Source organism: Salmo salar, chromosome ssa26 (assembly GCF_905237065.1).
Source record: "Salmo salar chromosome ssa26, Ssal_v3.1, whole genome shotgun sequence".
In the NCBI taxonomy this organism is placed as follows: Eukaryota; Metazoa; Chordata; class Actinopteri; order Salmoniformes; family Salmonidae; genus Salmo; species Salmo salar.
The window spans coordinates 55712228-55728447 of NC_059467.1; the positions used below are offsets into that span (position 1 = coordinate 55712228).

The window sequence follows — 16220 nt, forward strand, 5'->3', positions numbered from 1 at the left end:
CGGGACAATACACTGTCCTGACCAGTCTCTCCTCTGTCTCACTACTGCCATCTAGTGGAGGACGGGACAATACACTGTCCTGACCAGCCTCTCCTCTCTCACTACTGCCATCTAGAGGAGGACGGGACAATACACTGTCCTGACCAGCCTCTCCGTCTCACTACTGCCATCTAGTGGAGGATGGGACAATACACTGTCCTGACCAGTCTCTCCTCTGTCTCACTACTGCCATCTAGTGGAGGACGGGACAATACACTGTCCCGACCAGCCTCTCCCTGTCTCACTACTGCCATCTAGTGGAGGACGGGACAATACACTGTCTGCATAGAACAAAACACAGGCCAAGAGACTGGCTTTCTATCCTCTGGGATATAGGCCAACAGACAACACTCTGAATGGTTTAATATGTTGGAACAAAAATTATACACTTTAATCATGCTCTCTTATACACAAAGTGAACGAGCGGAGAAAACAACAGTTGCCGTGACAGAAAACATGACATCTTCTCCATCAGATCTCATCACAGGTCGAGTATGAAGCGGTTAACCTTCTCCAGGTACGCTGGCTTCAGGTAACCCTGCAGTTCAGTCTTCTTCGCCCACAGGAAAGGTTCTTTCTGACCGGCTGAACCAGCGGACAGTAAAGCTTTGAAAAAGAACACTTTGGCTCCGACGCAACCCTCCGTCTGGACGTCTTTGGGGAATTTGTACTTGTACACTCCACAGGGGGTGTTGCCAAGGAATGTAGCCTTGAAATCAGCCTCTGGGATAAACAAACACGGAGTTAGAATACAGTTGGACAACACAGAAGAAGAAGAAGCTAAAATGGCAAGAGTCTTAGCTGATATACCAGTAGTGTTCAGGTGAAGGGCTCGATCATGATACAGAACTAGTATAGTTTGATATATATATATATATATATAGCCCAGATCAATAACGTCGCATAGATCTCTTGCTGAAGCATTTGCCATCTAGATATGTCTGGAATCTTCCAGACATGTCCATAGTCCAGCAGTAGAGATGGTGTTTGAACACCTGACGGAAATGTTCCGACAAGGAGGAAAACACCACATCCCCAAATTTGCTCCCCCCCCCCCCCTCTCTCTAATTCAGAGCACTACGTTTACCCAGGGCCTATAAAGTAGTGCACTAGATAGGGATCTAGTAGCAGGAGTACACAGCTAACCTGGCAGGCTGGCGAGGCCTCTCTCCGCTGTCTGTCGGAGAGTCTCCCCTGCCTCCCACTGGGCCTGAGGGAGCAGCCAGATGTTTCCTTTAGCGACAGTCTGCTGTACCAGCAGGACCAGGCTGTCTCCTAGACACCTCTCCACTGAGCCCAGCGCTGGAACACCTACATCTGAAACACAGAGTTACACGTCAATTAGAGGCCGATTTCAGACATATTTGTATAAAAAGACAGAACATTCAGAGCTCCATGTACATTTGTGTAAATATAATTAAATATGAATGTATATGATGAAATATTAGGTACGCACTTTTATGATTTATATTTACCTGATTGAGATGTATTCATTTGTTGTTAGTGTAACTTAGTTTTTGCCCCCCCCCTCTTGCCCATTCATTGTACTGCGGTACACCATATCCCTGCTACTACCCTAACGCTAACCCTGCTACTACCCTAACGCTACCCCTACCCCTAACCCTGCTACTACCCCTATCCCCTAACCCTATCCCTGCTACTACGCTAACCCTAACCCATATCCCTGCTACTACGCTAACCCCTACCCCTAACCCCTACACCATATCCCTGCTACTACCCTAACCCATATCTGGAGATGAATGGACTGACTGGTCCACCTAGCTATCTGGAGATGGATGGACTGACTGGTCCACCTAGCTATCTGGAGATGAATGGACTGACTGGTCCACCTAGCTATCTGGAGATGAATGGACTGACTGGTCCACCTAGCTATCTGGTGATGAATGGACTGACCATGGACTGGTCCACCTAGCTATCTGGAGATGAATGGACTGACTGGTCCACCTAGCTATCTGGAGATGAATGGACTGACTGGTCCACCTAGCTATCTGGAGATGAATGTACTGACTATGGACTGGTCCACCTAGCTATCTGGTGATGAATGTGCTGACTATGGACTGGTCCACCTAGCTATCTGGTGATGAATGGACTGACCATGGACTGGTCCACCTAGCTATCTGGAAATGAATGGACTGACTGGTCCACCTAGCTATCTGGAGATGAATGTCTGACTTGACTGGTCCACCTAGCTATCTGGAGATGAATGGGCTGACTATGGACTGGTCCACCTAGCTATCTGGAGATGAATGGACTGACTTTGGACTGGTCCACCTAGCTATCTGGAGATGAACGGACTGACTGGTCCACCTAGCTATCTGGAGATGAACGGACTGACTGTGGTCCACCTAGCTATCTGGAGATGAATGGACTGACTGGTCCACCTAGCTATCTGGAGATGAATGGACTGACTTGGTCCACCTAGCTATCTGGAGATGAATGGCACTGACTGGTCCACCTAGCTATCTGGAGATGAATGGACTGACTGGTCCACCTAGCTATCTGGAAATGAATGGACTGACTGGTCCACCTAGCTATCTGGAGATGAATGTACTGACTATGGACTGGTCCACCTAGCTATCTGGTGATGAATGGGCTGACTATGGACTGGTCCACCTAGCTATCTGGAGATGAACGGACTGACTGGTCCACCTAGCTATCTGGAGATGAACGGACTGACTGGTCCACCTAGCTATCTGGAGATGAATGGACTGACTGGTCCACCTAGCTATCTGGAGATGAATGGACTGACTGGTCCACCTAGCTATCTGGAGATGAATGGACTGACTGGTCCACCTAGCTATCTGGAGATGAATGGACTGACTTGAGGTCCACCTAGCTATCTGGAGATGAATGGACTGACTGGTCCACCTAGCTATCTGGAGATGAATGGACTGACTGGTCCACCTAGCTATCTGGAGATGAATGTCTGACTGACTGGTCCACCTAGCTATCTGGAGATGAATGGACTGACTATGACTGGTCCACCTAGCTATCTGGAGATGAATGGACTGACTGGTCCACCTAGCTATGTGGAGATGAATGGACTGACTTGGTCCACCTAGCTATCTGGAGATGTTATCAGTAAACCTGTTGTTCATGAAGCATTTCACTGTTAGTCTCCACCTGTTGTTCATGAAGCACGTGACCAATAACATGTGATTTGTTCCTAATGTTTTGTATAGTCAGTGTATAGGGAATAGGGTGCCATTCAGGACAACCTCTCTGATTCCTACCTCTGTCTCTGAGAGCAGGTTGGAAGTGTTTGAGATTCTGTTCCCAGGTGTCCTCCTGGTCCTGAGCTGTGATGGTCTCCTGGCCACCGTAGTCTGCCTCCTCCTCGTCTGAATCGTAGTTGTCCGCCTGTTTACGTCTCACGCGCTCCGCTTCCTCGAGGAGCCTCTGCTCATGTTCCGACAGCAAGCTCCTCTCCAGCTCCATCTGGGATTAAGGATATCACAAACAAGACATCAGCCTCTCCTTCCTAGGATATCACAAACAAGATATCAAGTTGTCTAGTGATATTGGTGTCTAGTGATATTGGTGTCTAGTGATATTGGTGTCTAGCTGTAGGCTAGTTGTCTAGCGATGTTGGTGTCTAGCGATGTTGGTGTCTAGCGATGTTGGTGTCTAGCGATGTTGGTGTCTAGCGTGTAGGCTAGTTGTCTAGCGATGTTGGTGTCTAGCGATGTTGGTGTCTAGCTGTAGGCTAGTTGTCTAGTGATGTTGGTGTCTAGTGATGTTGGTGTCTAGTGATGTTGGTGTCTAGCTGTAGGCTAGTTGTCTAGTGATATTGGTGTCTAGTGATATTGGTGTCTAGTGATATTGGTGTCTAGCTGTAGACTAGTGATATTGGTGTCTAGTGATATTGGTGTCTAGTGATATTGGTGTCTAGCTAATGGCTAGTTGTCTAGTGATTGGTGTCTAAATCATATTTAACATTGCATTTTAAACAAAGCGAAGAATGGTTAAATTAGCATTATTTAGGGCCACACCAGAGTTTGTTGCATTTAGGGGAACTAACTTCTAACTCTTCATTCACCGGTATTTCAAACCCTGGAGCAGAGTAATGGAGAGCAACAGGATGCAGGGTTTCATTCTACCCTTACACTACTGATTCAACTCAATGAAGTCTTGAATTTGAATATGTGTTAGTGCAAAGCTTGAAGCAAAGACCTGCATTGGCCTGCACATCCACTTCAAGGACCACAGTCAGTAAACCATCTCTCTGAGTGTTTATTCACTAGTGACTACAGCCATTGACCAAATGAATGAAAAACAACATGTATACCTGATGCATGAGCTCAGCGAATCGGTCCTCGACCGGGTTCCGCTCCTGCGATATGACCGGCAGCCTCTGGAGACACACCGCCCCGTACAGCTTCCACGGCGACGCGACGCTTCCCGGTTTACTTTGGCTCCGAGTCGCAGTTCGACAAACACAACTAAGAGACATCAGACGAACTCCTGCATGTTTGAGCCCTGTCCGTCTGACATGTGTCATAAATTGCCGAAATAAAGAACGATTCACCATCCTGGAACAGGGCGCCGCCATTTTGATTCTCCAGTTTTCCACCCACAATCCTCTGCGAAGAAGGGAGAGATTATACTAAATAAGAAAAGAAAAGGGTGTAGAGGAAATGAAGATAAACGTAGTTTGAAATTAAATACAAATATATATAACATTAAGATGTAGCTTCATTGAAACATATTTGTTTAAATTGATCTTAGATACATTTAATGTAGAAATAAAAAAAAGTTTATGCATCAGATTTTAGAACTAAATATTTTTTGTAATAATTTGTACCTTTCCCCCACAAGGTTAATAATGTACTATTCCAGGAAACGCGTCATAGTGAACGGAAACCTCCTCAATGTCACACATGTTGTTGTGTAACACCAGCTACCCTGCTGGTTTCTAGTAGCTAAGTTATATTAGTTCATCATGTATAAATTAAACGTTATATTATCTCATTCTGGCAGGAGAGCCTGCCAACAGGTTGCTGGTTCCTTCAATGCAGGAGGCTCAATGTAAGTATCTCGTTTTTTTATTTTTTATTATTATACGAAATCCCATGTAATGCAATTGACTAGCTGGCTAGATAATGTTATTTTATGAGGCTAGTTTGACCAATTGGTAGTCTGGTACTTTAATTAAACTAGACAAAAATTGTTAGTTATCTATCTATCTATCTATCTATCTATCTATCTATCTATCTATCTATCTAAACTAAATTATAAACGCAACATGTAACAATTTCTAAGATTTTATTGAGTTACAGTTCATATAAGGACAAGAGTCAATTGAAATGAATGAATTATTCCCTAATCTATGGATTTCACATGACTGGGCAGGGCTGCAGCCATTGGTGGACCTTTTTTAAAGCTTCTTAATATGCCACACCTGTCAGGTGGATGGATTATCTTGGCATAGAAGAAATGCTCACTAACAGGGACGTAAACAAATTTGTGTAAATAATTTGAGAAAAACTTTCTGGGATTTAGTTTTTTAAATTTCAGCTCATGAAACCAACACCTTTACATGTGGTGTTTATGTGTTAAGTCTGTTCAGTGTGTGTAGCAGAGGTTTATGATCTGGACAGTTACTGGACTATCTCAAAATGAACAGTTTGATTTATCAACACTTGCTAGCCAGTTTGTGAACAATAATCACATTGCTACTTGCAGCTTCTGTCTGCCTGTTTTTGAAGTCGCTGTGTTGATTTTTGATTTGTTTTATTCTCTGTTGTAGTTGTGGAACCAGCAGTCTGCAGAGAGCAGTGTCCTCCAGTGCTGTCAGGTTGCAGGAGGAGGCCAGTGTCTCAGCCACACCTGGGAAAATATCCAAAGAGTTCAGGTAACACTAGCTCTCAGACTCTGTGGCATTCTGCCTCGTCCCTGCACTTCTCAGCCATTCTGCCTCGTCCCTGCACTTCTCAGCCATTCTGCCTGGTCCCTACACTACACCCAGATCCATCCAGCAAAACTATAATTCAGCTCCACTTCCTGAGTTTTGCTGACACAGGTGTACGGAGCGCGCCAGACAGCTAATTAACACAGGTGTACGGAGCGCGCCAGACAGCTAATTAACACAGGTGTACGGAGCGCGCCAGACAGCTAATTAACACAGGTGTACGGAGCGCGCCAGACAGCTAATTAACACAGGTGTACGGAGCGCGCCAGACAGCTAATTAACACAGGTGTACGGAGCGCGCCAGACAGCTAATTAACACAGGTGCACGGAGCGCGCCAGACAGCTAATTAACACAGGTGTACGGAGCGCGCCAGACAGATAAGACAAAACTACAGCCTGCAGGACTTGCTTTGTGGAGGGTGAAGTCAAACAAAAGCAGACAGACCTCTTCCCCGTCTTTACAACCATTTGAATCTATATGTTTTGACCATGACAGTTTACAATCTAAGGTAACACCAAGTAATTTATTCTCCTCAACTTGCTTAACAGTTGAGGTATAATTATGGCGCCGGAGGGGGATGGCTGCCGTTTTACAGGCTCCTAACCAACTATGCTAATTTTGTTTGTTTATTTGTAATGTTTGTAACTTATTTTGTACATAATGTTGCTGCTTAACGTCTCTTATGACCGAAAAGAGCTTCTGAACAGCGATTAGTCACCTCGAATTGGACGCAGATTTTTTTATTAATGAGTCCGAAGTAAAAAAAATAAATATATATATATATTGCTTTGTCAAGACAAGGCCCAAATCCCTGTCATCAGCGTGAAGAAAAGGGGGAGGAGGGGCCGGGGTGCATTTTAAAGAATTCGTAGACGAGTAGGTAAACCACGACTTCCCTCCGTATTATTGGCCAACGTGCAGTCACTGGAAAACAAACTGGGCCATCTACTATTAAGACTATCCTACCAACGGGACATTAAAAACGGTCATATTTTATGTTTCACCGAGTCGTGGCTGAACGACGACACGGATAATATAGAACTGGCTGGCTTCTCCGTGCATCGGCGGGACAGAGCAGCTACGTCTGGAAAGACGAGGGGCGGGAGGTGTTTGTTTTTGTCAATAACTGCTGGTGCGCGACGTCTAATATTAAAGAAGTCTCGAGGTATTGATCGCCTGAGATAAAATACCTCATCGTAGCCGTCTATTTACCACCACAGACCGATGCTAGGAACGCCCCTCAACCAGCTGTATAAGGCCATAAGCAAACAGGAAAACGCTCATCCAGAGGTGGCGCTCCTAGTGGCCGGGGACTTTAATGCAGGGAAACTTAAATCCGTTTGACCTTATTTCTACCAGCATGTCACACGTGCAACCAGAAGAAAAAAACTACTCTAGACCATCTTTACCCCACACACAGAGACGCATACAGAGCTCTCCCTCGCCCTCCATTTGGAAAATCTGACCATAATTCTATTCTCCTGATTCCTGCTAACAAGCAAAAACTAAAGCAGGAAGTACCAGTGACTCGCTCAATACGGAAGTGGTCAGGTGAAGCAGATGCAAAGCTACAGGACTGTTTTGCTATCACAGACTGGAATAAGTTCCGGGATTCATCCAATGGTATTGAGGAGTACATCACCACAGTCACTGGCTTCATCAATAAGTGCATCGACAACGTCCCCCACAGTGACTGCACGTACATATCCCAACCAGAAGCCCTGGATTACAGGCAACATTCACACCAAACTAAAGGCTAGAAGCCAGCATATTCCTTCCTTCCTCTATTCTTAGTATGCTTGTTTGAATCGGAAATGAATCCGACTTTGAAATGTGATCTTTTTTTGTTTGCAATAGTTTTTGCTCAATATTGTCACGTTTCCAACAGTTTGTCCATGTTTCTTCCTCCTCTCTAAGTCACCTCCCTCCGATGCCTGGCCAGGACAGTGTGCTGAGATGGGCTGGGAAGAAATACGAGGAGTTGCCAATAGCACATATCAAAGCCACATATAACAAGTAAGCTGACAGACAGTGATGTGAATAACTGATATATTTTAACGTGTCCCCCGTCCAGAACACATGTCCAGGTGATATATTTTAACGTGTCCCCCTCCAGGACACATGTTCAGGTGATATATTTTAACGTGTCCCCCCTCCACATGTCCAAGTGATATATTTTAACGTGTCCCCCCCCTCCACATGTCCAGGTGATATATTTTAACGTGTCCCCTCCAGGACACATGTCCAGGTGATATATTTTAACGTGTCCCCCCTCCACATGTCCAGGTGATATATTTTAACGTGTCCCCTCCTCCAGTACACATGTCCAGGTGATATATTTTAACGTGTCCCCCTCCAGGACACATGTCCAGGTGATATATTTTAACGTGTCCCCTCCTCCAGTACACATGTCCAGGTGATATATTTTAACGTGTCCCCTCCTCCAGTACACATGTCCAGGTGATATATTTTAACCTGTCCCCCTCCACATGTCCAGTTGATATATTTTAACGTGTCCCCTCCTCCAGTACACACGTCCAGGTGACAGACTGTGAGGGCCAGTTCATGGTCAGAACATCATGTGGAACAGAGGGGTTCAAGAATGTCAAGAAGTCCACTCCCATCGCTGCTCAGACAGCAGGCATCTCAGCTGCAGCGGTAAGATGAGACCATATGGAAAATATAGATAATGTAGACGTATAGCTCATAGTTCTAGCCTGGCTGCTACAGACAAGAACACATCTCTTCTCCACTAGATGGCAGTAGAGCCTAAAACAAACTGGGGGAAAAAAGATGAATTTCTGTTTCCTGATAAATGATAAGGTGTTGTTCTCCTGGTCAGAAGGCCACAGCGGTCGGAGTGACGTTTGTCCGCGTGTTGGTGAAAGGTCTGGGTCCTGGACGCTTGGTGAGTACCTCGTTCACCACTTCATCACAGTTGACAAACTGAAGAAATGCAGAATTCATGAAAATTATACCGTAGAGATAAACATTGTTCCCATAATACAGGGCATGATGCATCTCCTCACTCTGAAATTATACTAGCAGTTTTCCAGCAGCCTACCACCCTGCATCCCACTGCTGGCTTTAACCAGCAGCCTACCACCCTGCATCCCACTGCTGGCTTTAACCAGCAGCCTACCACCCTGCATCCCACTGCTGGCTTTAACCAGCAGCCTACCACCCTGCATCCCACTGCTGGCTTTAACCAGCAGCCTACCACCCTGCATCCCACTGCTGGCTTTAACCAGCAGCCTACCACCCTGCATCCCACTGCTGGCTTTAACCAGCAGCCTACCACCCTGCATCCCACTGCTGGCTTTAACCAGCAGCCTACCACCCTGCATCCCACTGCTGGCTTTAACCAGCAGCCTACCACCCTGCATCCCACTGCTGGCTTTAACCAGCAGCCTACCACCCTGCATCCCACTGCTGGCTTTAACCAGCAGCCTACCACCCTGCATCCCACTGCTGGCTTTAACCAGCAGCCGACCACCCTGCATCCCACTGCTGGCTTTAACCAGCAGCCTACCACCCTGCATCCCACTGCTGGCTTTAACCAGCAGCCTACCACCCTGCATCCCACTGCTGGCTTTAACCAGCAGCCTACCACCCTGCATCCCACTGCTGGCTTTAACCCGCAGCCTACCACCCTGCATCCCACTGCTGGCTTTAATCAGCAGCCGACCACCCTGCATCCCACTGCTGGCTTTAACCAGCAGCCTACCACCCTGCATCCCACCGCTGGCTTTAACCAGCAGTCTACCACCCTGCATCCCACCCTGCATCCCACTGCTGGCTTTAACCAGCAGCCTACCACCCTGCACCCCACTGCTGGCTTTAACCAGCAGCCTACCACCCTGCATCCCACCCTGCATCCCACTGCTGGCTTTAACCAGCAGCCTACCACCCTGCACCCCACCCTGCATCCCACTGCTGGCTTTAACCAGCAGCCTACCACCCTGCATCCCACCCTGCATCCCACTGCTGGCTTTAACCAGCAGCCTACCACCCTGCACCCCACTGCTGGCTTTAACCAGCAGCCTACCACCCTGCATCCCACTGCTGGCTTTAACCAGCAGCCTACCACCCTGCATCCCACTGCTGGCTTTAACCAGCAGCCTACCACCCTGCATCCCACTGCTGGCTTTAACCAGCAGCCTACCACCCTGCATCCCACTGCTGGCTTTAACCAGCAGCCTACCACCCTGCACCCCACTGCTGGCTTTAACCAGCAGCCTACCACCCTGCATCCCACCGCTGGCTTTAACCAGCAGCCTACCACCCTGCATCCCACTGCTGGCTTTAACCAGCAGCCGACCACCCTGCATCCCACTGCTGGCTTTAACCAGCAGCCTACCACCCTGCATCCCACCGCTGGCTTTAACCAGCAGCCGACCACCCTGCATCCCACTGCTGGCTTTAACCAGCAGCCTACCACCCTGCATCCCACTGCTGGCTTTAACCAGCAGCCTACCACCCTGCATCCCACTGCTGGCTTTAACCAGCAGCCTACCACCCTGCATCCCACCGCTGGCTTTAACCAGCAGCCTACCACCCTGCATCCCACTGCTGGCTTTAACCAGCAGCCTACCACCCTGCATCCCACCGCTGGCTTTAACCAGCAGCCTACCACCCTGCATCCCACTGCTGGCTTTAACCAGCAGCCTACCACCCTGCATCCCACTGCTGGCTTTAACCAGCAGCCTACCACCCTGCATCCCACTGCTGGCTTTAACCAGCAGCCTACCACCCTGCATCCCACTGCTGGCTTTAACCAGCAGCCTACCACCCTGCATCCCACTGCTGGCTTTAACCAGCAGCCTACCACCCTGCATCCCACCGCTGGCTTTAACCAGCAGCCTACCACCCTGCATCCCACCGCTGGCTTTAACCAGCAGCCTACCACCCTGCATCCCACCGCTGGCTTTAACCAGCAGCCTACCACCCTGCATCCCACTTCTGGCTTGCTTCTGAAGCTAAGCAGGGTTGGTCCTGGTCAGTCTCTGGATGGGAGACCAGATGCTGCTGGAAGTGGTGTTGGAGGGACAGTAGGAGGTACTCTTTCCTCTGGTCTAAAACGATTATCCCAAATGCCCCAGGGCAGTGACTGGGGACATTGCCCTGTGTAGGGTTGCCATCTTTCGGATGGGATGTTAAATGGGTGTCCTGACCTCTCTGTGGTCACTAAAGATCCCATGGTGCTTATCGTTAGAGTAGGGGTGTTAACCCTGGTGTCCTGGCTAAATTCCCAATCTGTCCCTCATACCATCACGGCCACCTAATCATCCCCAGCTTCCAATTGGCTCAGTCATTTCTCCCCTGTAACTATTCCTCGGGTCATTGCTTTAAATGAGAATGTGTTCTCAGTCAATTTACCTGGTTAAATAAAAAAAATCTGGTTTTAAATGTGTTCAGTCAGAATCTTGTAGAGACGCGGAAAAGATATGACTCGTTATCATTGATTTGGTTCTGATGCATTTCTGTCTCTCTCTCTCTGTCTGTCTCTGTGTCTCTCTGTCCCCCTCGCTCTCTCTCTCTGTCCCCCTCGCTCTCTGTCCCCCCCGCTCTCTGTCCCCCCCGCTCTCTGTCCCCCTCTCTCTCGCTCTCTCTCGTGTCCCCCCCTCTCTGTCTCTCGCTCTCTCTCTGTCCCCCCCTCTCTCTGTAGTCTGCCATCAAGGGTTTGACCATGGGAGGATTGGAGGTTGTGTCCATCACAGACAACACCCCCGTACCACACAATGGTTGTCGCCCTCGCAAGGCTAGAAGAATATGAACAAGGACCGTACCATCATGGACTGCAGGGGTCCAGCCATCTGTCTTGTAACATGTTTAATGTTGTTGTATGAAGACTTTATTTTTTGTTTTTTACTGGTAATTTAAGCATTTTGGAAAATACTTGTACGTGTAGAAATGTTGGTGAAACATTCAGGGCCTGTTTCGTCGGACACAGATGAATCCCTGGACTGAAAAACAATTTCAATGTGTAGAATCTTCAGTCCAGGACTAGGCTTTATCTGTGTCCGGGAAACTGGCCCTGAATGCATGTACATCTAGAGACAGACAGAGGGAATCTGGAACGAGGCTGTATTTAAAGTTCCCATCATTTTCTATGTTTATTAAATCCATATCCACACAAACCCCAGCATGTATTATAAAGACCAGGCTTCCAGCTGGAGAAGGACTGGTCTGACCAGGTTATCAGGTTTCTCACAACTAACATGAGGTCAACAACCAAAACATGCGGACAGTTTTTGCAGAAACTCTGTTCATCAACTAGTCAAACGTTACAGACCGTGGTGACTTCCTGGTTCCATCGAGGTGTACAACGTTACAGATCGTGCTGACTTCCTGGTTACAGACCGTGGTGACTTCCTGGTTCCATCGAGGTGTACAACGTTACAGATCGTGCTGACTTCCATGATGACCACCTGTATAGACTACATAACCACCTGTATAGACTACATACAGACTACATGACCACTTGTATAGCATCACATTCAGACTACATGACCACTTGTATAGCATCACATACAGACTACATCTCCCATTTAAAGCCACAGTTATCTCAGCATAATGGGGACTGATATTTGAACTCTACTTTCCATTTCCAAATAAACAGTTATTTACCAGTGTTTATGTCTGGACTGGGTGGTTTTGGTAGTCATGGCATCCATTTAATCTTTAGAGTGAGAATATGTAGAGTATTTCATGTCATTACTGGACAACACAACATGCTAGACACACAGACACCCATCTTTACTTCGTCACGTTAGTCCTTTGAAACCAAACATGTTACAATGTATAAAAGAAGCTGCTGTACAGCAGGTAACAGAACATCTCTGCTACTGAGTCCTAAAATCTCTTGTATCCTGCTGCAAAAATGATGTAATATGCCAGGGAGATGTGTATACTGTAGCTAAGGAAGTAACACTAAGTGTATGTTGTGTAGTAAGCTGTTAGTAGCCTATGTTCCTCACCCTAATAATTTGGTCTATTTTCACCTACTGTTCTGACTTGGTGGTGCACATGTAGCCTATAACCTGTTTTCATAGTTTGCTTATATGCCCCTTTATTTATCCTACGGTTCTGACTTGGTGTACAGGGAGAATACTGTAAGAACGGCCCATGTTCTGAATTCTGCACATTTCAAAAGCGCTGAACAAATAGTTGTGGACTACGTCCGTCCTAGCTCGCTCATTTAATTGTATTTATTTAAACAGGGAGTCACAATGAGATTAAAAATCTATTTTTACAAGAGAGCCCTGTACACATAATAAAAACAAAACTAAAACAATATAATTCATCACACAATTAACAAAAGCAATCCCATCCAACTACATAGAGGTCCTCAATCAGTAATGCAAACTGCCTGAGGGGCACCAGTACATCTGACTGTCTGAGTGGCACCAGTACATCTAACTGCCTGAGTGGCACCAGCCCATCTAACTGCCTGAGTGGCACCAGCACATCTGAGTGGCACCAGCACATCTAACTGCCTGAGTGGCACCAGTACATCTGACTGTCTGAGTGGCACCAGTACATCTAACTGCCTGAGTGGCACCAGTACATCTAACTGTCTGAGTGGCACCAGTACATCTAACTGCCTGAGTGGCACCAGTACATCTAACTGCCTGAGTGGCACCAGTACATCTAACTGCCTGAGTGGCACCAGCTCATCTGACTGTCTGAGTGGCACCAGCCCATCTAACTGCCTGAGTGGCACCAGTACATCTGAGTGGCACCAGCACATCTGAGTGGCACCAGCACATCTAACTGCCTGAGTGGCACCAGTACATCTGACTGCCTGAGTGGCACCAGTACATCTAACTGTCTGAGTGGCACCAGTACATCTAACTGCCTGAGTGGCACCAGTACATCTAACTGCCTGAGTGGCACCAGTACATCTGAGTGGCACCAGTACATCTAACTGCCTGAGTGGCACCAGCTCATCTGACTGTCTGAGTGGCACCAGCCCATCTAACTGCCTGAGTGGCACCAGTACATCTGAGTGGCACCAGCACATCTGAGTGGCACCAGCACATCTAACTGCCTGAGTGGCACCAGTACATCTGACTGCCTGAGTGGCACCAGTACATCTAACTGTCTGAGTGGCACCAGTACATCTAACTGCCTGAGTGGCACCAGTACATCTAACTGCCTGAGTGGCACCAGTACATCTAACTGCCTGAGTGGCACCAGCTCATCTGACTGCCTGAGTGGCACCAGTACATCTAACTGCCTGAGTGGCACCAGTACGTCTGAGTGGCACCAGTACATCTGACTACAGTGAACTCTGCGAATTGGTACACAAATTAGGGGCAAAAAAACTAAAACGCTGATTTTCCTAAATCTGTGGAGACTGAATTGATCTCTGGTGTTATCCATTCCTAAATCTGTGGAGACTGAAGGGATCTCTGGTGTTATCCATTCCTAAATCTGTGGAGACTGAAGGGATCTCTGGTGTTATCCATTCCTAAATCTGTGGAGACTGAAGGGATCTCTGGTGTTATCCATTCCTAAATCTGTGGAGACTGAAGGGATCTCTGGTGTTATCCATTCCTAAATCTGTGGAGACTGAAGGGATCTCTGGTGTTATCCATTCCTAAATCTGTGGAGACTGAAGGGATCTCTGGTGTTATCCATTCCTAAATCTGTGGAGACTGAAGGGATCTCTGGTGTTATCCATTCCTAAATCTGTGGAGACTGAAGGGATCTCTGGTGTTATCCATTCCTAAATCTGTGGAGACTGAAGGGATCTCTGGTGTTATCCATTCCTAAATCTGTGGAGACTGAAGGGATCTCTGGTGTTATCCATTCCTAAATCTATGGAGACTGAATTGATCTCTGGTGTTATCCATTCCTAAATCTGTGTAGACTGAAGGGATCTCTGGTGTTATCCATTCCTAAATCTGTGGAGACTGAAGGGATCTCTGGTGTTATCCATTCCTAAATCTGTGGAGACTGAAGGGATCTCTGGTGTTATCCATTCCTAAATCTGTGGAGACTGAAGGGATCTCTGGTGTTATCCATTCCTGAGGACGGGTTTGGTAACTTCTGGTTCTTATCTTAGTTATGTTACATATCGAGGGAGTTTCTGTCAGGTTGCTTTGTAAATAAATCAAAAGAGAATGCAGCTCTCTTCTTACAGACAGAAAGGTCCATCCCACATTAAGTACAGACTACAATGATGAGTCCTAAAACTGTCCCCTGTGATAAAATGTATTGCTGAATGGTAGACTGCGTCCCAAGGGTTTTAATATGGAGGTGGTGTCGCATGCATGTAAACAATATCACCAAAATCCAATACAGGGAGAAGCGTTGCTTGAACAATTTTTCTCCTATTTTTAATACTAAAGGCATGATTTATTTCAATATAATAAAACGATCTTCTTAGTCAGATGTTTTATATCCGTTCGATGGACAACTTGTCATCAATCCAGACTCCCAGGTACTGATACTGAGAAACAAGCTCAATTTGGGCTCATGGAGTGGCTGCACATACGTGGATTTTCAATCTTTTGGAATACTTCCTGATAACAACGTTAAATTAAAAACGTGGGCTACTGAGCCGGTAATGAGGGGTGGCTGCACACTTCAGCAGACCAGGATCCAAATGATCAGCCCCTGGGGATTTTTATTAATGTCTAATGTTAACAAAGCATCCAGGACTTCATTATCAGTGAATTTCAGAAAATAAAACTCATGACCAGCATTTTTCACTATCATTCAATAGATTTACCATCGTTCAATAGATTTACCGTCATTCAATAGATTTACCATCGTTCAATAATTCAATAGATTTACCATCAATAGATTTACCATCACATCATTCAATAGATTTACCGTCGTTCAATAGATTTACCATCACATCATTGTGTAGCAGTGGTAAGGTGTTGTGCTGATAACCAGGTGTAGCAGTGGTAAGGTGTTGTGCTGATAACCAGGTGTAGCAGTGGTAAGGTGTTGGGACTCTGCTGATAACCAGGTGTAGCAGTGGTAAGGTGTTGGGACTCTGCTGATAACCAGGTGTAGCAGTGGTAAGGTGTTGGGACTCTGCTGATAACCAGGTGTAGCAGTGGTAAGGTGTTGTGCTGATAACCAGGTGTAGCAGTGGTAAGGTGTTGGGACTCTGCTGATAACCAGGTGTAGCAGTGGTAAGGTGTTGTGCTGATAACCAGGTGTAGCAGTGGTAAGGTGTTGTGCTGATAACCAGGTGTAGCAGTGGTAAGGTGTTGGGACTCTGCT

The 16220-nt window shown here is 46.8% G+C and overlaps 2 protein-coding genes across 4 annotated transcripts; one reads left to right on the top strand and one right to left on the bottom strand.

The window, feature by feature from the left end:
• Positions 1-385: 385 nt before the first annotated feature.
• mrpl46 (mitochondrial ribosomal protein L46) lies at positions 386-4648 on the bottom strand. Its single transcript, XM_014176720.2, has 4 exons — positions 4349-4648; positions 3294-3498; positions 1186-1356; positions 386-762 (listed from the first exon to the last, which is right to left on the bottom strand). The coding sequence occupies exons 1-4, from the start codon at positions 4610-4612 to the stop codon at positions 521-523; spliced, it is 882 nt and encodes a 293-aa protein (XP_014032195.1). The 5' UTR covers positions 4613-4648; the 3' UTR covers positions 386-520.
• A 272-nt stretch (positions 4649-4920) lies between these two features.
• On the top strand, positions 4921-12607 carry mrps11 (mitochondrial ribosomal protein S11). 3 transcript variants are annotated; one of them, XM_045708599.1, is made up of 6 exons: positions 4921-5088; positions 5810-5914; positions 7890-7988; positions 8501-8630; positions 8796-8880; positions 11641-12607. In XM_045708599.1, exons 1-6 carry the CDS (start codon positions 5003-5005, stop codon positions 11736-11738), a joined length of 603 nt encoding a protein of 200 aa, XP_045564555.1. In that variant the 5' UTR covers positions 4921-5002; the 3' UTR covers positions 11739-12607. The 3 variants fall into 3 exon arrangements, with proteins under 3 accessions (XP_045564555.1, XP_014032196.1, XP_014032197.1); XM_014176721.2 differs by having other exon boundaries at positions 8815-8880; XM_014176722.2 differs by having other exon boundaries at positions 8818-8880.
• The last annotated feature ends 3613 nt before the right edge of the window (positions 12608-16220 follow it).

Excerpts from the sequence above, each read along its gene's own strand:
- mrps11 (XM_045708599.1), top strand. The coding sequence starts at position 5,003 with ATGTATAAATTAAACGTTATATTATCTCATTCTGGCAGGAGAGCCTGC. Across the intron at positions 8,631-8,795 it reads CAGGCATCTCAGCTGCAGCG|GTGTTGTTCTCCTGGTCAGA; the intron begins GTAAGATGAGAC and ends ATAAATGATAAG. Across the intron at positions 8,881-11,640 it reads GTCTGGGTCCTGGACGCTTG|TCTGCCATCAAGGGTTTGAC; the intron begins GTGAGTACCTCG and ends CTCTCTCTGTAG.
- mrpl46 (XM_014176720.2), bottom strand. The coding sequence starts at position 4,612 with ATGGCGGCGCCCTGTTCCAGGATGGTGAATCGTTCTTTATTTCGGCAA. Across the intron at positions 1,357-3,293 it reads ACCTGCTCTCAGAGACAGAG|ATGTAGGTGTTCCAGCGCTG; the intron begins GTAGGAATCAGA and ends TCTGTGTTTCAG. Across the intron at positions 763-1,185 it reads AGGCCTCGCCAGCCTGCCAG|AGGCTGATTTCAAGGCTACA; the intron begins GTTAGCTGTGTA and ends TGTTTATCCCAG.